The 26971-nt window shown below is 43.2% G+C and overlaps 1 protein-coding gene across 1 annotated transcript in view; it reads right to left on the bottom strand.

Moving 5' to 3' along the window:
* Positions 1-3798: 3798 nt before the first annotated feature.
* Positions 3799-26971, bottom strand: part of GSTUM_00011298001 (uncharacterized protein) — a gene marked incomplete at its 3' end in the record, with an annotated part of 33378 nt that continues 10205 nt past the window's right edge. Inside the window, exons 6-7 of the mRNA XM_002841836.2 lie at positions 3928-3954; positions 3799-3813 (exon numbers count right to left, since the gene is read on the bottom strand). Of these exons, the coding sequence (XP_002841882.1) occupies positions 3799-3813; positions 3928-3954 (42 nt within the window). The remainder of the gene's footprint in view (positions 3814-3927; positions 3955-26971) is intronic.

The following is a 26971-nucleotide window of genomic DNA, read 5'->3' as shown; positions in this document are numbered from 1 at the left end:
TGGGCCCTCTCGATGCATGCTCCAGCGGCCGCCACGTGTGCCGGAAAGAGTTGACCGATTCCCTCCCTTATACTTCCCAGACCTAGCCCAAGGTCCCCTCCTATATATCCCGCCAACCGGATCCGGTCCGACCGACCGCGGTGACGTATACGGTGTTATTATAACACCTTCGATTCTGAGGTATAATACTTACAGGACGCAACTTAGATCGATATGTATGATGATGCGCGGGCCCCGTCAGGGGGCCGGAGGGGGGTGTTGGAGACCTGAGAATTCGATTTTGGGAGAGGTTACCCTACCTAGGGTGGTTCCTAGGTATCGGATCTCGGTATTCCTAATATGAGCTCCCTCGTCTTAAGGCTTCGTCCCGAATGCCTTTTTTGGTACATTCAAAATTTTAAAAAATTTAATTAACACAACTAATTATTAAACATTAAACATTAATTCCTTTAGGACCCGATAAGAGCAGGGTAAAAAACCTCCCGCGTTTGCTTGGCCACGGTAGGAAAACCTTTTTCTCATCGTCCTTCCTCTGCCTGCCGTGGCATTTCCGGAATATCGCGGTGAAATTCATCCACCATTTCTCTTGCGTTATCCATACCTATGGCAGGTTCCCTGGTGTTCTCATCTTCAGAACATCCTTGCCATTTAACGAAGTACCATAGTTCACGTACCTCCTGGTAGCGACTACGTACTCTTTTTCAGTAAGAGCGTATTTCGCTTCTTACTATTTTTTCTATCTCCCATTGTAAGTCGCCCTCAATGTCCTCGGGTTCTCTGGGAGGTTGTTGTCGGTTAGCGCATACCGACTCCCTGTAAGGTTCTAACAGAGATACATGGAACACTGGGTGGATGTTCCATCGATCCGAAATGTTGAGTTTGCAGGCACGGTTTCTCCCTTTCTCCAAGATCACGAATGGTCCATATAGTTTTGGACTCAGTTTCTTCGACTTCCGACACGTGCGAATGTTTTTTGCATTTAACATTACTTTGTCACCGATTTTGAAGTCAGGTTGTTGTTTGGCCTTTCTGTCATAGTATTTGGCCATAGCTTCTCATGTCCGTTGAAGTGATTGCCTTGCTTGTTCGTGGATCGTTCTTATCCAGTTCGCATAGAGTGTGGCTCCTGGATTATGCGCCTCGCGTTCCTTCATCCATTCGGTTTGTGGGTGGAACCCATAGTTTGCGTAGAAAGGGGTTAGTACATGTGCATTGGTTGCCGAGTTATTATAAGCATGTTCGGCTAACGGTAGGAGCTGGTACCAGTCATCCTGATCATAGTTGACGAAACTTCGCAAGTAACCTTCCAGCACTTGGTTGGTTCGCTCAGTTTGTCCATCTGTTTGGGGATGATATGCTGTAGACATCCTTCTTTTTATACTTAGTGTTTTGCACAAGGATTCCCAAAATTCTCCAGCGAACTTGGAATCCATATCCGAGACAATTTCTGTTGGTAAGCCATGTAGCTTCCATATTTCTGTTGTAAAGGCTGTAGCCACGTCCTTTGCAGTAGCTGTTCCTTCTAATCCGATGAAGTGGGCCATTTTTGTAAACCGGTCGACAACTACCATAATTTGGGTACAGCCTTGACTTTGTGGTAATTGTGTAATGAAGTCGACTGATATTGATGCCCATGCTGCATATGGTACTGATAGTGGTTGTAGTAGACTGTATTTCGCATGTCGTGGGAATTTGTTGTGTTGACAATCATCGCACGACTGTACGTAATCGTTTACCCAATTTACCAATCCCTTCCAATAGAAGTCCCTCATAATTATCTCAAGGGTTTTTTCTTGTCCGAAGTGTCCTGCTATCTTAGCATCGTGACATCCTTCAGCTATTGTCGTATAAAGGTCTTGGTTATTCGGTACAAATAGTCTTTGTTTGTAGTAGAGCAATCCATCGGATAGGGTCCAATCTTTTGGGAAAGGTTTGTCATTGTCTCGTAGTTTTTCTAACTCATTTCTTCTCTTAAGGCAATCTCTATCTTCCGTGATGGCTTTTTGGATCTGTTCCAAGAATTCCGGATTGAATTGTTTGAGTTCCTTATGGGCTAGTATAGAGCTAGTCATGAGGGTTCGTTCAGGTATTTCGGCTGTGCCATACCAGTGTATATTCTGTTCCGCTGAGGCATGTAACTGGCTGACTACTGGCTCCAATTCCTGGATCATAATAGCCCTTGTTGCTATGTCCGTACTGCCGAATCCCGACGCGCCCCTTTCAGTATCTTCTAGATTGTCTATTTCCATCATATCTGCAGTATTAATTTTTTCTATCACTAGCTGGGCAATTCGGTCGCCAGCTTTAATGTGACGGTCTACGTCTTGATGATTGAATAGTAATTCTTTGAGTTCGCCGGTATAATCCGCGTTGATTACTCCAGCACCTGTAGAAATACTGCTTTTGACTGCTAGTCCACTTCTAGGAGCAATTCTTCCGTAGGTTCTGGTTGGGATTCCAATTGCGATTCCGGTTGCCACAACTAATTGTCCCCGTGCTGGAATTATATCCTCCTGCATCGCGTAGAGATCATGTCTTGCTGCCATCCGTGAAACCTTGGTTGATAGCCTTGCTCTTGTATCTAACTGTTTTACTCGAATCACGGAGTTCGAGTTATTCCAGTTTACTGTTTCCTGTATATCACCTGTGCTTATATCAACCTGTGAGCCACCTGCTATTAAGCGTATTTGAATTTCCCTTTTTGTAGTTCTTGTTACGGAACTAATTTGGAAATGTTCGGGTTTTAATATCGCCTGTTCGTGATGTGCAGCTCCCCCCTCAGAACGGTACTCCGGCCGTCTGCTGAGTGCATCAGGTTTACCTCCCCTTGTGCCTGGGCGGTAGACAATCCTGAAGTTGTAGTCTACCAGCTTCTGTGCCCAACGGATTTGGCGTCCGCTCCAGACCTTCGAGGTAAGGAAATATTGCAAGTTTTGGTGATCGGTATAAACCGTTATGGGTTTTTCAGTTCCGACAAGGTATTGACGCCATTCTTTGAATGCTTCAAGTATTGCCAGCAGTTCATTATCGTGGATCTCGTAATTTCGCTCTGCGGAATTTAGTTTGCCGGAGTGAAAAGCCACTGGATGCAGTCTTTTTTCCACAAACTGGGAAAGGATGCAACCTAAAGCGAAATCACTGGCATCCGTTGCCACCACCGTTTCTCTTTCTGGGAAAAAATGGTGCAAGATTGGGGCCGAAGTAAACCTTCTCTTAAGTTCCTGAAAGGCTTTTTCTTGTTCCGGACCCCACTGGAACTTCTTAGGATCACCTTTTAATGTTTCTGTAATTGGAGCACAAATCTTGGAGAAGTTTTCTATAAATCGTCGGTAGAAGTTTGCAAATCCTTAGAATATTTGAACTTCCTTGACCGACGTAGGTGACCTCCAGTTTAACACTGAATACACCTTTCGGGTACTCATAGATACCCCATCGATAGCTACCATGTAGCCTAAGAATTCCACCTCTTTAACATGGAAAAAGGATTTCTTGATTGAAATCGCGAGTTGAAAATCTGTTAGTCTTTGTAACACTTTGGTTACTAGCTCGATATGTTCCTTCTCGTTTTTTGAATAGATGAGAATATCATCCAAATAGCATATGACTCCTTGGTCTAGGAATTCCCGGAGGACTTCATTCATCATGTCCTGAAATGTAGCTGGAGCATTGGCTAATCCAAACGGCATGACCTTATATTCATAGTGTCCATAACGCGATCGGAAAGCTGTTTTCCATTCATCCCCTTTTTTAATTCGGATGAGGTTGTAGCCATCTTTTAAATCGATTTTTGAAAAGATACTAGCTCCTGCTACCCTATCACGTAATTCCGACATTAACGGTAGTGGATACTTGTTTAAGATAGTTATCTTATTTAGGTTTCGGTAGTCCACTACCAGTCATAATCTTCCATCTGCTTTTGGTGTAAACAGGATTGGAGCACCGAAAGGTGATTGACTTTTCATGATCTTTCCTTCCTGTAACATTTGGTCAAGGTATTCTCGTAACAACTTAAGTTGTTTGTCAGACAGAGGATAAATGGGTCCCCAAGAGGGTTTTGCTTCTTCGACTAATTTAATTTCATGGTCGAAGGTTCTCCTAGGTGCTAACTTTGCCGCAGTTTGGGGGAGAAATAGCTTTTTAAATATCCAGTAGTGTTTTGGGACAGAATCGAAGTTGATTTCGTTAGGATCCTCTATAGTTCCAATTCTTCCTACTTGGATCGCATTTTCATCCCAGGCTACTGTCTCATCGTATTTGAACATATCTGCAATTCCTTCATCTTCTTCTTCCACGCAGTTCTTGCATTTGGAGTTTTTGAATTCCCACTTTGCGGGTTCTCCAATGTTGGATAAGGGGTGTTCTGAATGCCACCATCCGAAAGGGATTATCATCCCGTAATCGCCTGCTGCTGCGATTTCGCACACAACTTCAGACATATGTTTGTTGCGACCTATTTCAAGCCAAATAGGGTGCGTATAAAACTTTCCTCCGGACGGAGTTGATACTCCATCAAAGCCTTGAATATTGACCGGATTCGGTCTCTCTGTGAACGGGATTCGTGATTCCTTTACGAGTTCTTTGTTGATCAGGAATACGTTGGATCCTGAATCAAGTAGTATTCTTATTTGGTAGCGCTGACGTTTTGGGTTTATAATGTGAATAAAAGCATGTCCCTCAGGACAGTTATATCTTGTAGGTTTTGGTGCACTAAAAGCGCGTTTCTTTGGATAAGGTGTCGAACCGTCGTTTTGTTGTTTCGACATGTCTGAGGTGTGATAACAACTAGGGTGTTTGTTACCGCGCCTGTGCAGTTTCGACTATTTAGGTCTCCTCAGACAAACTTTGTTTCCCTTTGGTATATTGGGCAGCCCACTACTAGCGGTCTTTACCCCCTGCCGAGGGGTTCCCATACCTTCCACTTTATACTTCCTGTGGAACCAATCTAGGGGGTCTCTGCCATCGTCTAGATATCATGGAAACAAAGGCCGGGTGCGTAGGGCTGGTCGGCTGTCTCTTTGATAACCTTCCCGGGCTTATTCTCCACCCTCGCTTAACCGTAGACAGTGTCCTCATTTTATCGAGTTCCGTTTGGTACCAGCGCGGCACCTAAGAAGCAGTAACTAAAGGTAAGGTCTAGAGCTCTTGTACCTATTTCTTGTATAGATCGAAGATGTGCTTCGCTCATCCTCTAGATCCTTCATCTTAGCCCTACTGTCGCTCCCTTTGGAACCCTTGGTGCTGTCCGTTTCCTGTCTAGGCTTTGGTCCTTATCGGAGACCTTTCAGTATCCAGGTCATGTGCCTGACTACCCTAACGTTCATGCATTAGCTCATTAGACTAAGCTTGTGTCACTCTCTTGAGAAGCATAGAGGCGCCGCCAATGCGTACATTGCTCTTTATTAATCCCCTTGTCCTTGCGGCAAGAAGGACGCGTGTACTCCCACTCAGATCATGATCGCAAGGTCGTTTTCTTCGCTTCGACGTCCCCTTAATTTGCCGTTGATTTCGATTCCTAGAGAGTATGTCTCTTCTAAACTACCCGAACACCGTAGTTGTCGGTACCAATGAGATGACTTAAGTCATCTCTTCGTCATCGCCGAGTTCCCAGAGTTTATTACCTCTTGGAACTTGGGCGGTGGAAATCTTTCTGGGACGGTTGACTGTTGCTACCCTTCTAGGCCTTAGTGTCTTGAATGGTCGGTCATACTGCCCTTGTTCTAGATACCTGAATTTGTCCCCAGCAGGTTTTGAAGTCGTGATTTTTCTTACCACAACGAGTACAATTGCCATCCCGCTTTCTTTCATCGATAGTTGACTGAGGGATTCCTTCATGGGCAGTTTTGAAGTTTGTGTGTGTTAACTTCGTAGTTCCAGCAGATTTCTTTACCGGTTTATTGGTTTCCGGTCCCTGTTTTCTTTTCTTGGAGGGACCACCTCCTTTTATGAAGGGTTTCTCCCTTTTTGTTTGAATTTTGTCCGCAGGTTTCTTATCTGAAGACGTCCTTACGGGTTTTGATTTGTCCCGGTCTAGGTGGTCCCATTCCTGTTGTTCCTCCTCATCCCTTCCTGCTTCCCGGACTGCTTTTTCCCATTCGGCATCGGTATCAAATTTGTTTAAGGAGAGTCGCCACCTAACCTTGGAGGGCAATTTCCTATCACATGCCATTCGCCAGGCTGGTCCCGTTAATCGGGCATGGAGATTAAGATTATGCATTTTCCTCATGAAGGTCTGAATATCGTTTTTGTACTCCACAGATTCCATATCCCATATGGCCTTTCGTCCTTCTTCGAGAGGGGCGTATCGACTAGTGAATTCATGCTCAAAGCGAGTCCAGGAAGATAGTTCCGGATCTTGTTCTTCTCCTCGGAGACCATCCATTGCGCGTCGGTACTATACAGCTATTGGGCTGACCTGATCCCCTTTTGTCCTTCCCAAGACGTAAATGATGCGTTCTCGATCATCATCCCAGATTCTTGGGTTCCGTTCAAAGTAGTCTACACATTGGGTCAACCAATGGTAAATACATTGACTGGCCTTTACTTCAAAAAATGGGGGCGGGTCTGCCAGTCGTTTAACTGTTTAAGCCAATGCTTCTGCAAGTACGTCAGCTGTTCCACGCTGTTCTGGGGTTAATCCCCGTTTGAATCTGGATGGCCCTCCTCCACGTTTTCCTTTGTTTCCATCGTCATCTCCATCATCACTTCCATCATCCGGGTCGCCACCCGGTATTAGAAAGGTTAGAGGTTCTCCTTCTCTTTGTTTCCCCTTGTTTCGAGAAGGGATTTCTTCAGGTTCCCCTCGTTCTGCAGTCTCTTCCCATTCCTCTGGGACTGATTCCAACATAAGCGTAAGCGTGACCACCTGGTGGTTCGTCCTCTATCTAGTGCCTTAAGCTTGTTAAGAACTAGTGATAGGGTATCGGATATGTGGGTTTGGTCCTTTTGGATGGTACGGGTAAAGTCACTATACCGTTCTGAGTCCCTATCTTGCCTTACAGCCAAATTGGATATCAGGGTACGCATTGCGGTATTTTCCTGGGTCTGTTGTGCTCTGAACTCTTGGAAGGCATGTTCCAGGGTGAGGTCTCATTCTAGAGCTTCTCGCTGCAGTTGGGTGATTACTCCTTCGTGATGTTCTTGCCGTGCATCTTGTGCAGCCAACTTGGCGGCAATTTCCCTATTGATCCTTTCTTGAATTTCTCGAACATTTGCTTCTACCATTGTACACTGACGTAACATAATAGCAATGTCATTGTCATGTATATCTTGTCCTTCCAACAATCGTTGCTGGACAGCTATCAGTCCTCATGCATTGGTTTGAGAATCTGCTGATAGCGTGTCAAATGCAATATTGGCAGTATCAATACTGGTTGATATGTCTTGTCGGATTTGACCTATGACAATTCCTACCCTAGCGGCAAGTCTTGCGAGATCTGCTGCATGGGTATTTGGACGTGGTGTGGTAGATCGTGAAGCAGGAGAAGGGGCTCTTGAGGATGGAGGGACACTGTGAGCCCTGCCCTCTTGTCCTCCAATAGGTTTCCGAAGAGTGGGAGGAAGTGAGGAAGAATGGCTGAAACTTGTAGAGTGATCATCTCCTGAGGTATCCATTGGTTCTCCTGGGAGGATCTGCTTAGGAGGTTGAGCCATCTCTCTTGCTCGTTTGCGAGCTTCTTTTTCTCGTATGCGGGCTATGAAGCCCGCGTTTTGGGACGTTTCCGTTTAAGTAGAACATGCGGCGGGACACTTGGTGTCCTAGCTGTGTCGTGCAGTAGGAGGAGATAGATTTTAATGAGAGTTCAGATGAGTTCCGAGTCTCCACGCTAGAGGTATAGTAGCAGAGAATCTGCTGCTAAGAGAACTTTCCTCGCTGATATCCCAGTCAAGGAAGGGTTTCCAACTGAATTCTGGTCCGTACCAGGTTTCGTATATTTTTTGGAATTGTTCCTCCGTAGGAACTAGGTTGGGGTCGGTATACCACGAACGAGCTTCTTGTAACAGAAATGGCACTTCTAAAAGCTCGAACTGGCTAGAAAACACTTGACCAATAGATGGTAAGTGAATCTTAGTCGGTGGTTCAAAAATTGAATTGGTTCGGGATAGTTCTCTAATGGTATCTAGGCCGACCGTAGTATTAAGTACTTCACTGAAAGTGTGAATCGAACACATGCAAGTGGTAACTGATTAGAGAGCCTTGGTAACAAGGAGATCTAACAATATACTGTTAGGCGGAGACAACCTGATAGACTTCAGAGTTGTCTGGGCCAATCGAGATTCGTTTTTATAGACGGAGATTGTCTAGGAAGGCTCGGACTTCACTCATTTCGTTTATGACTACTAAGAGCGAAGTAAAGTAGGGTAAAGTAAAGTAAAATCGTAAGAATAATATTATATTGTTAAGGTCTCTTCTCCATTGCTTGATGATGTCTAAAGCTTGGGAGGCACTTCGATATTTATATTCCGCGTCTGAGTGTTCGTGAACTACATCTAACTAACATACAACCATGTACCTTTTTCCAATATAACTCGCAACGTCGGGTTTTCTTCCAAGGTGCAAACACCTGGAGACCCTGAAAATCATCACACCCTCTTTGATAATTATAATATGACTATTTGGAAGTCATGCTGTTTCCAATAGTAATTATCCAATGGTGAGAGTCTTTTTAAACAAATGGCCCAATTCTCAAGTCGAACTGTGTTGGCTCCAATCGTCTCCCTTGTCGACGAAATGATCAGTTTCGTCTGCGGGTTACATCTACAAAGATAGTTGTTATTACCGACTTTCTAGGTCATCTAACTTCAACTCTTCATAACTCCATACCCAACCGATAGGTCTTTTCCGGAGGACTTCCTACTTGCCTGCAGGAAGTCTTTCCATAGGATTGGTAGATAATCCCTTGGTCGGTAACCCTTGGTTGCCGTGGGTAATAGGATTCTGGTTACTGTTACCGGTTTGGGAGTCACCCCTTCGGTTGCAGTATGTACCGGAACCTAGTTGTAACACTCCTCGAACTTCATTGGGTTCGATGGTAGTATTCTCAGGAGTTCCAGACTCTTCTGGTTATCGTAGGGTAGATGTGAATGTATTGGTCTTTCATTAAGATCCTTTACTATTCATCATCATCTTTTTGCGCGAAAACGTCCCGTTACTTACGGCCTATGCCGAAGATATCTCGTTCTTGAAGCCTAGTAACTTTCTGGGTAGTTGACGGATTCACTCCGTTATACTTCCCAGACCTAGCCGAAGGTCCCCTCTTATAAATCCTGTGAACAGTATCCGGTCGGACGGACGGTGGCGACGTATACAGTGTTATTTTAACACCTTCGATTCTGTGGTATAATACTCATAGGACGCAACTTAGATCAATATGTATGATGACGCGCGGGCCCCGTCAGGGGGCCGGAGGGGGGTGTTGGAGACCTGAGATTTCGATTTTGGGAGAGGTTACCCTACCTAGGGTGGTTCCTAGGTATCGGATCTCTGTATTCCTAACAAAAACCCAGTTGTAACACTTCACGAAGTCCATTAGTTTCTGTAGTAGTATTCCTCAGAGATCTATATACTTCTAGTTATTGTAAGATGAGTGTGAATATATTGGTTTCTCATTGAGATCCTTTATCATTCGATACTACCTCTTTATGTGAAAACATCCCATTACTTATGGCCCACGCCAAAGATGTTACCTATTTGAAGCCTAGTAACCTCCTGAGTAGTTGACAGATTTACTCTGTTCTACTTCCTAAACCTAGCCGAAGATTCCCTCTCATATATTCTACAAACAGGATCCAGTCAAACAGATGGCGGTGACATATACAGTGTTATTCCTACACCATCAAATCAATGACATTATAGTCACAGGACGCAACTGAAATCAAGATGTATGGTGACATGTGGGCCTATAAGGGGGCCGGAGGGGGGTGTTGGAGACCATGCATTCTGATTCTGAGAGAGGTTACCCTACTTAGAGTAGTTCCTAGGTATCAAATCCTAGTATTTCTAATACCTAGACTATTTGGGTAGTGAGATTGAGCTTTCTGTAAGGGAAAGTAGGTAATTAAGGGCAGATAACTGGTGCAGTAAATGCCCTGTTTGGTTATTGAAAGCACTGAGAGCTTGCACTTGACCAGCCCAAGTGTAACGATCCTTCTTCAGATAATTAGTTCTTAGCGATGGGGAACGATACTTCTCTTCTTCTGCTTTTTGGTCATATGATAGCTCTAGGCCTATGCCTACGTTACCAATAGTATAAGACCTTTGTCTTCTATGGGGAATACCTATCGTAAGCTTTCTCTAACTCTTCTTCGTAAAGAGTTCTCTTTAGCGTAATAATAATAAAGGTTGTGATAATGATAAAGAACATAAAGGTATTTTATATTCATTATAGTAATAATGTAACCTGTTCGCAAGGTGCTAATCACGTTATCGGTAAAGATACGATAGTTGGCAGGTGGCCTGCTCTTCCAGAGAGGAGGCGAGAGCTGAGAACTAAAGGAGGCTTCGAGGGTGTACTGAGAAACAAAGAAGTAACCGTTCAACCAAGTATATTGAAATACTGTCTGTCGAAGTCTGCCTTTTCTATCGTAGAAACAGGCGGTCTTTAAATACACAAATCTGTTCATATCTAGCATGAACGAAACTAATCAAAGGTATCAATCGATACACTTTGGTAAAACTCCTTAAGTATCAAAGCGATACTTAAAACAAAACATAAAGCAAAACCAAGTATCAAACGATACTTAAAACTAACCAAGTATCAAAGCGATACTTAAAACAAAACATAAAACAAAACCAAGTATCAAAGCGATACTTAAAACAAAACATAAAACAAAACCAAGTATCAAACGATACTTAAAACTAACCAAGTATCAAAGCGATACTTAAAACAAAACATAAAACAAAACCAAGTATCAAACGATACTTAAAACTAACCAAGTATCAAAGCGATACTTAAAACAAAACATAAAACAAAACCAATAACCAAGTACCCGTACCGGTTACAAATAATTAGAAAAAGTACTTAGAATTTAATATAATGGTATTTAAACTCGTACTGCTAATACTGGCATACAACGAGCCCCCACCGGCACAGGGATACCGCTAACTAGTATACTGCTAACCCCAAGCTAACTAAGTCTACAACTCTGTACCTACTACCTGCGAATCATGCCCACACAGAAACTAATTACAAGGCCATTAATCAACCCAGTGCCTGCCCTGGTCCAAGTTTGTAGCCCCTCAAGTATGAAGCCAACCAGCACTAAGCTTAGCCAAAGCCAAGCAAAAGACCAACCTGACCAGGTTCCTCATCCAACAAACATAAAATCCCTACCACCTAGTCTGAAAACTGTCCCGCAAAACCTCTACCACAGTAGAAAACCAACAAACACAAACTAAACCTACAGGCGATACAATGGCAGGGAGGAGGCAACTAACATGTTAACCTCTCACATCTGTATACCAGGCCGTCAACCCTATGAACCCACTTTGCCTGTTGCCTTCGAAGAACATATCGGTAAGGAGGACCTGTACCCGCTACCTGTCCCTCAAACAAAACACTACAAATGTAGGAAATATATAGAAGTAGTAACAGATCAAGAAGGTCAGTGGGGCCTATCTCCCATCTGTGATGCCATGCCTCCTCCTGCCAAACCTGTAACCAAACCAAAGAAACCCAACAAACCCCATGCAAGACCCAAACAAGTTGAACCAGGTAGTCGCAACCCACTATCCGCACAGGTGGCTGTCAACCAGCTGGTCCATCAAGGAGCTTTACAGTACTCAGCAGCTTAGCTCAATAGCCCAAGCTGGACTGGAAACACTTCATTAGACCTCACCCAATCTGACACAGGCCTGACCAGTACTCGCAGGTGCCTCTTCCTCCCCAATCAGCTCCCCCCAAGCCTCAAACACTAGACACCACAGAGCCCATCCAGCCTCCCAGTCCCTCAAACAGATCAACCATCCAATAGCCACAGGACAGCCCATACCTAATCCCATCAGGCAGCCACTGATTTTGATCACACTAACAGAGCCCCAACCCTCAGCACCTTGTAGCCGAGGGGAGCCCACCAGACACAGTCGGGAGCCATAAAGGAGGCAGCACCAATACCCGAAGGCACCGGCACCAGCCACACTGTCTAATCCAGTTGAACCAGAGTCCAACCAAGCCCGGAAAGAGTAGAGAGAGCTAGCCAAAGCTAGCCCCACAGATCCGGCAACAGGCACAGACTGAATGACGGACAAGAGGCACCCCTAACTAATGTGACATGAAGGGGGAGGGCGAGCGAAGAGAAGCAGACAGATAGAAGGTAGGCCCCACGTGCAATAGATGAAGCTACCAACTACAATCCACAACTAAACCACCCAAACACACAGACACTGCGAGTGTCTGGCAGCCAATTGTCCTACACCACCCCAGGCAGTAGTGAAAAACAACACTAGGGGGTAAGGTTTTTCAGGGTTAAAGCCATTTCCACCGAGGTGAGAAGGAGACAACTGACTGAACCACCATAAATGCCGCGAGAACAAAATTCCAAGGGAATGGCGATAAGCAACTTGGTAGGATTCCGACTGTAGAAATGTAACATAACGAGGAAGGGCTGGGCAGGTACTGCCCTGCCACCTGAGAAGTGACGTGGCCGGTACGATAAGTTGAGAACACGGGATGGTTATTAAGTAAACTCACAGGTGTTTTATATGGTGAGAACTAAGGACTACGTTAAAACCTACTAAAAAACATGAGCTGGTCCAGAGCACAACATGGGTGATCCCTCTAAACATAAAGTTCAATCCCCCCAATCGAACGCAAAACCTGTGAGTAGACAATAGACAGGAAGTCAAAGACATTTTACCAAAAGGGGCTTGCAAGTGACTATGATGAGTAGCTCAAATTTCCAGTCTCATGAGATAACTAGCAGGTAACAAAACAAGAAGCAAACAAGTAATCTACCACATAACGCCAACAGACCTCAATACTAAGAACCCCAGAAACTGCTGAGCAAACTCAGATGTCTCCCCTAGAATCTAAAATGTCAAGGCTCATTGTGGATATAAAAGAAATGCTTGGGGCAAAGCGATGGCAAGTACAAGGAAAAGTACTTAGAACAAAGCATGAAGAACCTATCCTCCTTGACCATACCACCCTCCTTATATAGTGTTCTTTCCGCCCATAGTCATGTGACCCAAAGTGGTCACATGCGTGAAACCAAATCATAACAAACTAGTCATATGACCAAAGCGGTCACATGCTTAAAACCCATGACCTCGTAGCAAGGTCATGTGCAAAAACTCATTAACCAATCATAATACAATAAACAAGTCATATGACTCAAATGAGTCACATGTGCAAAACCCATGACCTCACACTAAGGTCATGTGCTAAATATAAATCATATGCATAAGGCATACCTACAAGGCACACTCACAAGGCCTACTTGCTAGGCGCATGTCCCATGACTCATATTCGAGTCATGTGCGAAACCTATCAAACCATGACATCATATGACCCAAATGTATCATATGCGTAAAACAATAACATACCTATGACTCATTATTATGCATCATGTAAAAACCTTTTCCATGCCAAGCCATATTCATGACATTAGCTCACCTCTCCCTAAGCCTGAGTCCTATCGGGGTTTTTCTCCTAGCTTCAATAGTTTCCATCCAGCCAAACACATAGTCTTTCTGAGCTTATAGAACTTTTCATCTACCGTTCACCATCTGACCCTTACTGATTCTAAGGTCAGGTTTGCCATCTCAATTGTGTGCCACTGGTTCTCATTCTGCTATCTTAGCTTCACAATCATTTTGTCATTTGCTGAAATTATGGCCTTGGTCCAGCCAAGTTGTTCTCCGAGTCCTCAGATTTGCCTAAGTAGGCTCCTGACATCCAGTTCTGTATTTGCAGAAATGTTTTAGGCCCCTCCCTCCCTGGACCATGCCCTCATGGCCCAAGCCTTCTTAGCATCCTCTCCTTCCAACTCTTTCTTGCTTCCGTCCTTCTGTGGGTAGTATCCCGCAGCTATTTTTCTTGCCCTGTACATCCTGCACCCATTTTTAAAACACTGTAGTCAGTTAGAGTGTGGTCTGAGTACGGACCATGCTTTCTGTATTCTCTTGGGAACCACGCCGAGCCTTCTTTATCGCCAAAGTGTGTTTGGCATCTGTCATCATAGCATACTCTTCATGACATAGTATTATACTATGCTTGTTTTTCTCTTTTCTTGAGTTCTTCGTCGGTTGATCCCATAAATAAGTATTTGTAGCTGGTTGGTATGGTTTGGTAGAGGCTGTTGCCCTAGCCTTGGTGTGGTTACAACAGTGTAGGAGGCTTTCTCTCACCTTTGTCTTGGTTGAATATGATCGTCACCTGGTCCAGACTTGCCTAGGTATCGCTGCTGGAAGCTTGAGAGGGCATCTTGTGCGTTGTCGAAATTGTATATGTAATACTAAGTTTTATCGTATTCGGGCAAATAACCGGTCCACTTGACTCAGTATTGGAGGTTGCCATAGAAGAAGCAGGAATTGATTATCTCGTCTAGTTCTTATTTGGGTTCTCTGTCGAGTTCGATCGGAGGAGGATGAATAATTGTTTGTGAGGAAACCTTATTATCATTGTATAATTCGAGGAGTGAGATGTGAAATGTATTGTGTATTCTCATTGATGAGGGAAGATCGAGCTTATAAGCTCGGTTGCCTACTCATTCCAGTATCCAAAATGGTCTGATTTTCTGGTAGTCTAATTTCTTTAATAGTCATGTCATCTGGATATTTCATAGTAGTAGCCATACTATATCTCCCAGCTGTATGTTCGGATCCGGTCTGCGGTGCTTATCGTATTGTACTTTTTGCCATTGCTGTGCTTGACTTAATTCATATTGTAATGTCTTGTGTAGTTTTCCCATGTCTGTTTTATCCTATATTATGCCGTTAATCGTATGATATATGGTCTGACTTTGTGGGTGTTGTCCGTAATTCGCAAAGAAGAGTGTGGTGCCTATTGTTTCTTGTTTTCTATTGTTGTATGCAAATTCTGCCATTGATAACAGCTTACACCAATCATGTTGTTGATAATTGACGTAGGCCCATAAATATTGTTCGAGGATTGCATTTACCCATTCTATTTGTTCATCTGTTTGCAGGTGAAATGCAGTGCTCAGCCGATTTTGTATCCCCATTTCTCCAGTTACTTTTTTCCACAACCCTGATGTGAACAATATTTCTCAATCTGTAATGATCTTCTTTGGAAGGCTATACAGTTTGAAAACTTCTCGGAAGAAGATTTGTATAAAATCCCTTAAATCCATATTTTTTCTGACTGGAATAAAATGACTCATTTTGGTCAGGAGATTCACCACAACCAGGATGCTATCACATTGTTCCGATGGTAGTAGGTCTGTGATGAAATCTATAGTAATTGTTTTCCAAGGTCATTTGGGAACTTCGTTTGATTTCAGTAATCCATAAGATGCATGTTTAGCCGTTTTTGTTCTATGGCATATGTCATAACTTTTGACATATCTTTTAATATCTTCACGCAGTCCAGGCTAATAGAATGACCTTGTAATGAATTTCGCTGTTTTATCTCTCCCTCCATATCCTGCTATTGGGATATCGTGGTGTTGTCATATGATGCTCATCCTTATTTTTTCTTCCTCCAGAATCCACTGTTTTCCATCGTACCACATGTTTCCATCTTCCCATTAGCACAGACATAGAGCAATTCCTTTCATCTCTTTTTTTCCTTCTTTCAATGCTTCCCTTATTGCCCGAATTGTTTTGTCTTCTTCCGTTGCCTTCTTGATTCCTTGTTCTTTCTTGGATGTGAATTCAATAAGTTCTATTACCTGGAAGTAGGCTTTTAGTAACAGCGTCCATATTTTCTGTTTAATCCTCACATCATTTTTTGTTTGTAGTTTGTCGCTTGCAATCTTTGTAAGAGCATCCAGCTTTCCACTCTCTTTTCCTGGTCTGTATTCAATCTTGAAGTTATATTTGCTGAGTTGTTCCATGCCTCTTATCTGATAGCTGTTCAATTCCTTCGTGGTCATAAACGGGACCCGATTTTCGTGATCAGTGAGAACTCGGATCAGATAGTTGTTGTTCGGGACGTATATCCTCTACTCCTTTAATGCCTGAACTATTACTAATAGTTCTTTGTTGGCAACATCATAGTTGCATTCCATGAGGGTCATTGTTTTAGACTAGTAAGATACTGGCCTCTACTTGTCGTCTTTGCATTGTTGTAACAGTATGCCTGAGCATACATCCTTCGAGACATCTGTCTCGATCATTGTCCTTCAATTTGGGTCGAAATGGACCAGTATTAATGCTGATGTTAGATGTGTTCTGATTGCATCATATGCATTTTGTTCCATTTCTCTCCATTCCCATTTCTTGTCTTTCTTAGTTAGGTTATAGAGTGGTTTCGCAAGTCTGCTAAACCCTTCTATAAACCTTTGATAATAGTTGCAAAATCCCTTAAAGCATTAAACATCTGTTTTGTTGTTGGGTTTTGCCAAATCTCATATTGCTACCATTTTGACCGGATCGACCTTGACTCTACTTCTGTTGATGATGAACCCGAGGTATTCGGTTTCTTCATTATGGAATTCACATTTTGTTGGTTTGATCTTTATTCCTGATCTCTGTATTGCAGCCAAGATGTTGCTGATGTCCTTCTGATGTTGTTGTATATCTTCCGAATAGATGAGTACATTGTCCAGATATACAATACAACATATATCAAGGTACTTGTTTAGTAACTTGTTGATCCATCGTTGGAATGAAGCCAGTGCATTAGTTAACCCAAAGGGCATAACCATGTATTCAAACATTCCATATCTTGAGGCGAATGTGGTTTTCCATTCGTCTCCTGCATTGATGCGTATATTGTGGTATGCACCCATGATATCCAATTTGGTAAAGTATTTAGCCGATCGTAATCTGTCTAATGCTTCTCCAATTAAAGGCAGTGGGTACCAATCTTTCTTGGTAACTTAATTGAGAGCTCTGTAGTTGACACAGAGTCTCATTTTTCTATCCTCCTTTTTGATGAATAGTATAGGAGATCTTCCTGATGCAAAGGAGTCTCTAATCTATCCCCTATTCAAGTTTTGTTCGATGTACTTTCTGAGTTCGTCAAGTTCTGCCTATCTTGGGGAACATAGCTTCTTGTAGGAAATTTTCTTTCATTTTCCTGTTTTTTCGTCCTTGTCTAGCTGAATTTTATGATCTATTCCTAATCTCCTGGGTGGTAGCCCGGTGGCTTCCTCTTCTTGGAATAGATTCGTAAATTGATGATATTCTTTTGAAATCAATTCTTTCCATTCCTTATTACTCTGATACTTCTTATCTTGGATTGCTAGCTCAGTACTAATGTTGATTTTTGCTAGGACCACTTTTTCGTCTTCCTATATCCATTTGAGAACTCCTGTGGTGTCTTCTCTTCAATAGTACCTTCTGAAGGCCTGTGCTGTGATCTCTTTGATCTCAACTCTTTCTGTTGTATCGGGCTGGGTTTGGTCCATGCTCCCAAACCCCTTGTCTCCTCTTCTGGTTTCCTCCAGTTGATCTACTTCATATAGGTGTTCGTCATTAATCTTTTCAATGATCAACTTTGTGATTCTATTACCTTTCTGGACTTCGTAGTCCTCTTGAGTCAGGTTGGCCAAGACTACCATGATTTCACCTGTGCAGTCGGCGTCGATTACTCCAGTATTAGTTATCAGTCAATGTTTGACTACTAGACCACTATAGGGTGTTATCCGTCCATAGGTGCCATCTGGTAGTCCAATGGCTATTCCTGTTGCAATCGTTGCCTGCCCCTTAGCAGGTAACTTTATTCTCTCGTTGGTATACAGGTCATGTCCTGCTGCTTTCTTCAAACTCTTAATGGGCACTTTCACCCCTTGGTCCAGTTTGTATATCCAGACTCTCTTATCTTGCCGTATCTCCGTAAACTTTATATACAAAGTTTCTTCTTCCGCTTCTCTTATTGGTGTTAAGTAGACTACTAGCGAACTGTTGAGGCATTATGTTGCACATAGTTTACTAGTGAAAGTCATTTTGTTCTCATTGTAATCGATCGTTAGGTTGCGTTTTCATAACCATGGCATTCCTCGGACTATTTTATAGTTCTTGAGGTTCGCTACCTGGATGGTTGTCATTTCCCTATGGCTGTCAATGTCCATAGGTACTTCTGCCGTGTAGGATATAAGACCCATTGCGCTTGATTTCCCGTCTGCTAGGTAGACTTGTCTTGCTTTCTTTGCTTCTTTGATATTGAGGCCATATTTGTCACAGATTTGCTTGTCAATGAAATATTGGTTGCCCCTGAGTCCAGCATTGTATATATCGTTGTCTCTTCATGCTTTTCATTGTATATCTTCGTTTTAATCATCATATGATCTCCATCTCCCTCTCCATGTTATGTGTGTAGTGCCATATAGTAGTTTACTAACTTGATAGGTTTTCTAGATCCGTATCTTGGGTCTTCCAGACCATCTTTTACTGGAAACCCTCATTGTTTTCCACCAATAAGTCCTTGGCAATTATCTTGTGGATGTTGCTCCCTTTCTTAAACTTGAAGCGATTGATTCCGGCCATCTTTGTCCCTTGGTATCCATTGTCGAGTCGGCTTCGGCATTCCTGTATCCAATGTTTTACTTTTCCGCACCTCAAGCAGAGTTTCCTGTTTATCCTTCAAGCATATTTTTCTTTGGATAGGGTCAGGGCTGTTTCTGCTTTTGATTTGTCCAATTCCCTGGGTTCATCAAGTGGTAATGCCCTGCTTTCACTACTAGCTGCCTGTAGTTTGAAAGTTCTATCCACATTCCTAGACAATCCGACCATCCTATGTGCTATGGTGTTTTCTAAATTGTTCCAAACTATGTTCAGTTTGCTTTCCTTGTCGATTGCCCATCTTGCAAATCGTTCTAACATTTCTTTTAGCGCAGGTCAGAAATTCCCCACACTTCTCACAGTCTCTCCCTACAGTTTCTTAGCAGAATAATGTAGAAAGTGTCATCATCAAATTCTGCCTCGTATTGCAATAGTTGACATTTATTCCAGCATGCGGAAAAGGTCTGTTTTCCTTGTTGGAGTTTCTCCCACTTCCTTCTTGCTGTTTCTTTGGTGTTGGGATCACCAAACTGTTCAAAGAGGGTTGCTTTGAATTCTGCATAGGTGACCCATTCTCTTTATTTCCCTCCATCTTGGAAAGGCATGATCCATTGTCCAGCAAGTCCTCTTAATAGAGATTCCACAAAAGGAATCTTAATCTCATCGTGATGTTCTCCATACCCCTTGACTACAAAGTATCCTTCACATTGTGCTAAGAATATTCGCAGTTTATCTTCAGCTCCTTCATACGTATCTGGTTCTTTGACTTTTACTCTTTGGATATTCCCTTGTCCTGTATTTTGTGTTGCTGTGAGAAATATTTGAAACTGGTTTTCAGTCATTCCAAGTAGACCGGTATCTGGCGTTGAAGCTGCCAGATCTGGTGGCCCAGGTGCTACTGATGCCAACATCCTTTGTGGTCATGGAACTTCAGTAGGTGAGCTATTAACAGGTGATCCGTTCTCTGTCGTTACTGGACTTGCTGCCCTCGAGGGCTTTACTGAAACATAATCTAGAATATTGCTAAATCCCCCTAGATTAAGGTTTTGATCGTCAATGTCGACATCTCCTTCCCTGTCTCAGTTGAAGAAAGCCATCTTGTATCATATGACATCACTCTAGATGACACTTTGTATTGTAACGATCCCTCTTCTGATAATTGGTTCTTGGCGATGGGGAATAATACTTCTCTTCTTCTGCTTTTTGGTCTTATGATAGCTCTAGGCCTATACCTATATTACCAATAGTACAAGACCTTTGTCTTCTATCAGAAATGCCTATAGTAAGCTTTCTCTAACTCTTCTTCGTAAATAGTTCTCTTTGGCATAACAATAATAAAGGTCATGATAATGATAAAGAACGTAAAGGTGTTTTATATTTGTTATAGTAGTAAGTAGGAAAAGTACTTAAAATTCAATCTAATTTTATTTAAACTCGTACCACGAACACTGGCATACAACAAGCCCCCACCAGTACAGGGATACTACTAACCGGTATACCACTAATCCTAAGCTAACTAAGTCTACAGCCCCGCACCTACCATCCCTGAGTCATGCCCGTAAAAGAATTAATTACAAGACCATCAAACAACCCAGCGCCCACTCCAGTCCAAGTCCATAGCCCCTCTAGTATGAAGCCAACTAGCACTAAGCGTAGCCAAAGCTGAGCAAAAGACCAACCCGACCAGGTTCCTCATCCAATAAACATAAACTCACAACCACCCGTTCTGCAAACTGTCCAGCGAAACCTCCATCACAGTAGAAAACCAACAAACAAATACACAAACTAAAACTACAGGTAACACAATGGCAGGGAAGAGGCAACCAACATGTCAACTTCTCGTACCCGCATGTCAGGCCGTCGACCCTATGAACCCACTTTGCCAGTTGCCTCTGAAGAGCGTATCGGTAAGAAGGACCTGTACTGGCTGCCCGTCCCCCAACTAAAACAACACAAACATAGGAAATACATAGAGATTGTAACAGACCAAGAAAGGTTAATAGGGCCTATGTTCTACCCATGGTGTCATGCCTCCTCCTGCCAAACCTGTAGCCAAACTAAAGAAACCAAACAAACTCCACGAAACCCTGCATGCAAGACCCAAACCAAGTCCAACCAGGTGGTCACAACCCACTATCCGCACAGGTGGCCATCAACCCATCAGTCCATCAAGGAGCTTTGCAGCACTCAGCAGCTTCACTCAACAGCCCAAGCTGGGCCGGAAACACTTAATTAGATCTCACCCAACCTGATTCAGGCCCGACCAGTGCATGCAGGCACCTCTCCCCCCTCAATCAGCCCCCCTTAAGTTCCACACACCAAATGCCACAGAGCCCATGCAGTCCCCCAGCCCCTCAGACAGATCAGCCATCCGATAGCCACAGGACAGCCCAAACCTAGTTCCATCAGGCAGCCACTGGTCTTGGCCACACTAACAGAGCCCCAGCCCTAAGCACTTTGCAGTCAAGGGGGCCGCACCAGCCACAGCTGGAAGCTCTAAAGGAGGTAGCACCAACACCCGAAAGTACCGGCACCAACCACACCATCCAACCCAGTCGAACTGAAATCCAACCAAGCTGGGAAAGAGTAGGCAGAGCCAGCCAAAGCCGGTCCCACTGGTCCAGCAACAGGCACAGATCGAGCGACCGGCAAGAGGCACTTCCAACAGACACAACATGAAGGAGGAGGGCGAGTGAACAGAAGCAGACAAAGAGAAGGTAGGCCCCTCTTGCAATAGGTGAAGCTACCAACTACAATCCACAACTGAACCACCTAAACGCACAGACAACACGAGTGTCTGGCAGCCAATCATCTCACACCACTGCAGGTAGCAATAAATACTATACTAGGGGGTAAGACTTATTAGAGTCAAAGCTATCTCCACTGAGGCGAGGAGGAGACACCTGACTGAACTACAGTAAATGCCTCAAGGATAAAAACTTCCAAAGGAAAGGCAATAAACAACATCGTAGGATTTCGACTGTAGAAATGTAAGGTAACAGGGAGGAGCTGGGCAGGCACTGCCCTGCTACCTGATGAATAATGCAGTCAGTACAATGAGTTGAACTTGGGAAGGTCATCAGTCTAACCCAAGGGCGTTTTGTATCACAAGAACTAAGGACTCCATTAGAACCCAACAACTACGAGCTGGCCCAAAGAATGATACTGGTGATCTCTCCAAACACATTGTTCTATACTCCCCAATAGAACGCAAAACCTGCAAGTAGGCTATAGACAGGAAGCCAAAGACATTTTACCAAAAGAGACTTATAAGCGACTGTGATGAAGTGCTCAAAGTGACAGCATTGTGAGAAACTATCAGGCAATGAAACGAGAAGCAAACAAGTAATCAGCCACACAATGCCAACAGACCTCAATTCTAAGAACCCCAGGAACTACTAAGCGAACTCAGATATCTCCTCCAGAATCCAAGGCATCAAGGCCCATTATAGGTGTGAAAGAAATTCTGGGGGCAAAGTGATAGCAAGGACGAGGAAAAGTACTTAGAATTCAATCTAATTTTATTTAAACTCGTACCGCCAATACTGGCATATGACGAGCCCCAGGACTGGGTGCCCAGGTTGTCGCATCCCAGATACCACTAACTATGAACTAACTAAACCTCCAACTCCGTACCTCAAATATGCCTGCGCTATGTCCTAACACGAATACTAAATACAAAGCCATCAATGGTAAAGAAAAATCCTCCTCAGCCCAGCCTACGCACCAGCCAAGTTACTCGCACAAAAAACAAAATTTCCACTACCACCACCTCAATGTGACCTCACAAAAACCTCCTCCACAGTAGAAACCCACCCGAGCGCCCCCACTCAATAATCCTGGGACACCTCGCCGACCGCCCTGGTACCCGTTGCCATTCCCAAACAAAAGAAACACCCAACTCTCAAGCATGTAGACCCAAGGGAAAGCCAACTTACAGGGTGAGGAGCTCTCTAGCCGAGGGGGTACGAACCATCATAGAGAGTCAGAAGGGTACCGCACCAGCAGCACAGCCTATAAGCCTCGATAGAAGCAGCCAGAACGAGTTAGTCTCCAAGCCGCCAGTACTTGACCGAACAAGCTCAGGTATTCAACTCTTCCTCTAACTCCTCAGCTCGCTCTGCAGGCGGCGAACCTGCCACGGACTCTGTAGTAGCCAGTTTGCAGTAGCGAACCGGTGAAGGCGATGACTCTTCCGAGTTGGGGACAAGTGGCACAGGTGAGGTCTGGTCTTGTTTGACCCGGTGCTTCTTGTTTTTCTTCCTCTTTCCACCCCAAGGTACAGGTCTAGTAACAGGAGTGAACGGGCCACTCTCATCACCACCCACCGCTACAGGAGAGATGCCACCAGAGACATTACCCTGATTAGCTACAAGTTCAGCCCCAGAGGACTCAGGCACCTGCCCCCCCGAAGGGGGTGATACTAGCGCGGCTGGTGTCACCACACCTGGATCCACCCCACTCAAACCAGGAGCAAGCACCACAACAGGCCCCAACGAATCAGGAACCGGTCTGCCCACACCACCAACCACAATCAAGGCTGCAGGAGGGGCCAGAATAACCAGCGGTGCAACATTCCCCCGAGGGAGCTCCTCTGCTAGATCCTAAGAACACTCAGGGTCTAGCCCACCCCCCCTAACCAAGACCACCGTAGTAACCAAAGCGACCGAAGGGACAGGTGAAGAGGGGATAATTGTGGGAACTTCAGCCACCAACATTGTGAGATAACCACAATTAATAGCACGTTCATTCTCGTAGATAGCCAATAAGACAGATATTTCTTTCCTAGCATGATGAAATCACTAAGAAAGGATGGGGATGTGATGCCGAAGGCGAGAGACTTCAGCCTCTATGGCGAAGTTCTTCTTGACAGCGCGAGACAGAACCACCAATGAACATAAAGCAGATGTGGTAGAGGAGGTGGAGGCTCGCTTAGCCATTGCGACCATGAGGAGGCGACCGTAGTGAACAACCGAAAGAATAAGTATAAGGAAGAAAAGACTTCCAGCAAACGTAGGAGGAGGTATAACAACGAAGTTCCAGAAAGGTGTTCAAAGTTAAAGACTTGAAGCTTATCATGAGATAGAAATCAAGGGCTCTGATTGGATCGAGACCAAACCTTCACATCCAACATGGGGTAAAAGAAGGAGGAAAAGTACTTAGAACAATGCATGAAGAACCTATTCTTCTCAGCCATACCAGCCTCCTTATATAGTGTTCTTCCTACCCATAGTCATGTGACCCAAAGTGGTCACATGCCCAAAACCAAATCATAACAAACTAGTCATATGACCAAAGTGGTCACATGCTCAAAATCTATGACCTCGTAGTAAGGTCATGTGCAAAAACTCATAAAGCAATCGTAAAACAATAAACAAGTCATAGGACTCGAATGAGTTACATGCACAAAACCCATGACCTCACAATGAGGTCATATGCTAAATATAAATCATATGCACAAGGCATACCCACAAGGCACACTCGCAAGGCATACTTACCAGGCATACTCACCAGGTGCACGTCCCATGACTTACATTCGAGTTCTGTATGAAACCTATCAAACTATGATATCATATGACCCAAATGTATTATATGCGTAAAATAATAACCTACCTATGACTCATAATTATGCATTATGAGAAAACCCTTTCAGTGCTAAGCTACATTCGTGACACCAAGCGAGTTTATTCAACCTGAGATTTTATACTATGGTAAGTTTTATCCTACCTTCAATATATCTTTAGATGATTAGTTGATACTAACATCTAAAGTTGGCATCACAGTTCCTGGCCACCCCTAGATTACGGCAAAGTGTATTGATTAACCACTATATCGACATAGTTTTATTGGCACTACTCTAATAAGACATAATGACAGATCCCTACAAATATGTAATACTGCAAGTACTCGAAGCTATCAAGCTTAATATGGGTAAGAGAAAAGCATATTTCAAATTGAATATCAGCCATGGTACAATCCAAGGTCATCAAGCCAGAGCCTCAACTCCTCATAAAAGTCATACCTTCATGCAATATTTAACAACTGACTGTGAGGATACTCTGGTTTCTTGGATCTTAGAGTAAGAAAAGCACAGTTTTGCACCTTTGGATACTCAGGTTCATGAGATGGCAGAAAATATTATAGAGGCTTGTAGAAGTAGATGTGTGATCAGAAAGAGTTGAGTACCATGCTTTTTGACCCGACATCCACATATTGCTATCCTTTTAGGAGAACTAATTAATTCAAAGCAAATTTCAGAAACTCAGCCTGAGCTCATAAAGTACTTTTTTTGATCAGTTTGATACCATACACTCCTGTTATGATATCTAGCAGGAGGATGTATAAAATATTGATAAGCATGAAATTGCATTAGGTGTATGTGTTAATACTTGTGTTATTGGCAAATTTGAAAAAAGTCCACTTAAGTGTAATCACCAGAAACTCAAGAATGTGTTTCTACTATTGAAACCATCAGTGCTACAGGTAAGCACATTCAGCCAGTTATTATTTTTAAAGGTCAGAATGTTCAAACCTCTTAGTTTAAGGAAGAGAATCTGCCAAATTAGTTGATTGCTACATCAGGGAAAGGATAGATATAAACGAAATTACGATACAATAGCTCTACAAGGTTTTTCTACGAGAAATAGTTCCCAGTTCTGTTAATTACTGTAGTATACCCCATTGGCAGATGTTGATTCTTAATGGGTATGGAAGTCATGCCTAGTTGAATTTTCTTTTGAAATGTTGTCAAGCGAATGTGAAACTTTTCTTCCTCCCCTCACACTCCAGCTATATCTATCAGCCCTTGGATCTTGGTATCTTTGCACCACTCAAATCCTACTATTACAAGTCTATCATAGAACTTGCTTAGTATGATGATGCTGCACCTGTAAAAAGGCGGTATTTTGTATCCTGCTATCAAAATGCACAAAAAGAAGTCTTCACTTCCTGCTACCTACTTGTATGCTGGAAAGCAGTTGGGATCTTTCCTTGGAATCCAGAAAAGGCATTAAACTCATCAGAAGTTCATTCCAATCTACCAAGCTCAAACCAACACTCGAAACCTAAGTAACCACACACTCTCAAGTAACCACATACAACCCATAGCACATACTATGAACTACCAAATATCCATCATAACCCTATTCATCCCTGTGACCTCCTTGACAATATCAAATGCTTGGAAGCAACTGGGGAGATGACCAGAAATGTTCGAACTGTCTTAAATAAGACAAGTAAAGCCTTCAGCCATCTCATAACTCAGCATACCTTTATTTGAGTCTTGAATCAACATTTACAACGATGATTAAAAGAGTTAGAAGATAAGAAAAGGAAAAAAAAAAGATTACAGTGGACCCTAATCTTCAATTTTTAAATATAGAAAGCATTAAACAAGCTATGAAAGAAGCAGGTGTGTAGGAGGCTCAGATACAAGCTAGAAAGCCTCAGGAATAGGCAAGAAAAATCACAGCTGTGCTCGTAGCAGCAGATATGTAACAGTTTATATCAGAATGGCAGGTTTAATAATTCTAAGTCATCTAATGTATTTTTGCATAATTCTCGCTATTGTAGAAAGATGAAATTCATGAAACTGACCCTATCATAGTTGGGTAGCCAGAATCTAGGAATGGCCAGGAACTAAAGTGCCTAGTATAAGGGCTGTACCAAGGAGGTATAGCCACCAGGTATTAAGCTAATCAAAATATCATTTGTGAGGAAGTTATCAAGTACCTCTTGTGTTTTGTAAGCAGCAAAAAGATCAAGTACAAGGAGTATAGGCTAACTCTTAAGAGTAGAAACGAATTGTTTGTTAATCCACTAGAGGAAGTTCTCCTCATTAACCTATGGCTTTAAGTTAAACTTTACAACCACTTGTAGGTCATACTTTTTATTTTCCTTTACTACACTAAGGTCGACTCCCTACCCACAAAAACAAAATTATAGACTTAACTTTTAGTATCACATCAGCGAATACAGTAAGTTGAATGGTACCCTGTCTTTTATTCCAGCCTGTCTGACTTCCTTGTACCCATATAGTTCGATTGCCTATATTATTATATGTTTGTCCTTTTTGAGATACTCAAAGGGCAGTAGTGTTTGATCCATATTACAGATGTGGGCCAAGCAATAATGGCTAACATCTGCAGACATGTCTCCGAATTCTCAGTTAGCATCTGGTTGCAGTTGTGAATTTCACCAGTTGAACCATAGGCAATTCAGAATGGCTTCACTGAAATTGGTTGGAAACTAACTCAATTGATTAGTTACAAAACAGAGAAATATCCTGTGCCACCACAGGAATCCGCAAAACTAGCCATTGGAGAAGTGAAAGCTAGTAAGTTGTCC

Source organism: Tuber melanosporum (assembly GCF_000151645.1).
Source record: "Tuber melanosporum whole genome shotgun sequence assembly, scaffold_81, strain Mel28".
Taxonomy (NCBI): domain Eukaryota; kingdom Fungi; phylum Ascomycota; class Pezizomycetes; order Pezizales; family Tuberaceae; genus Tuber; species Tuber melanosporum.
This window is presented reverse-complemented; position numbering and strand designations above follow the sequence as displayed.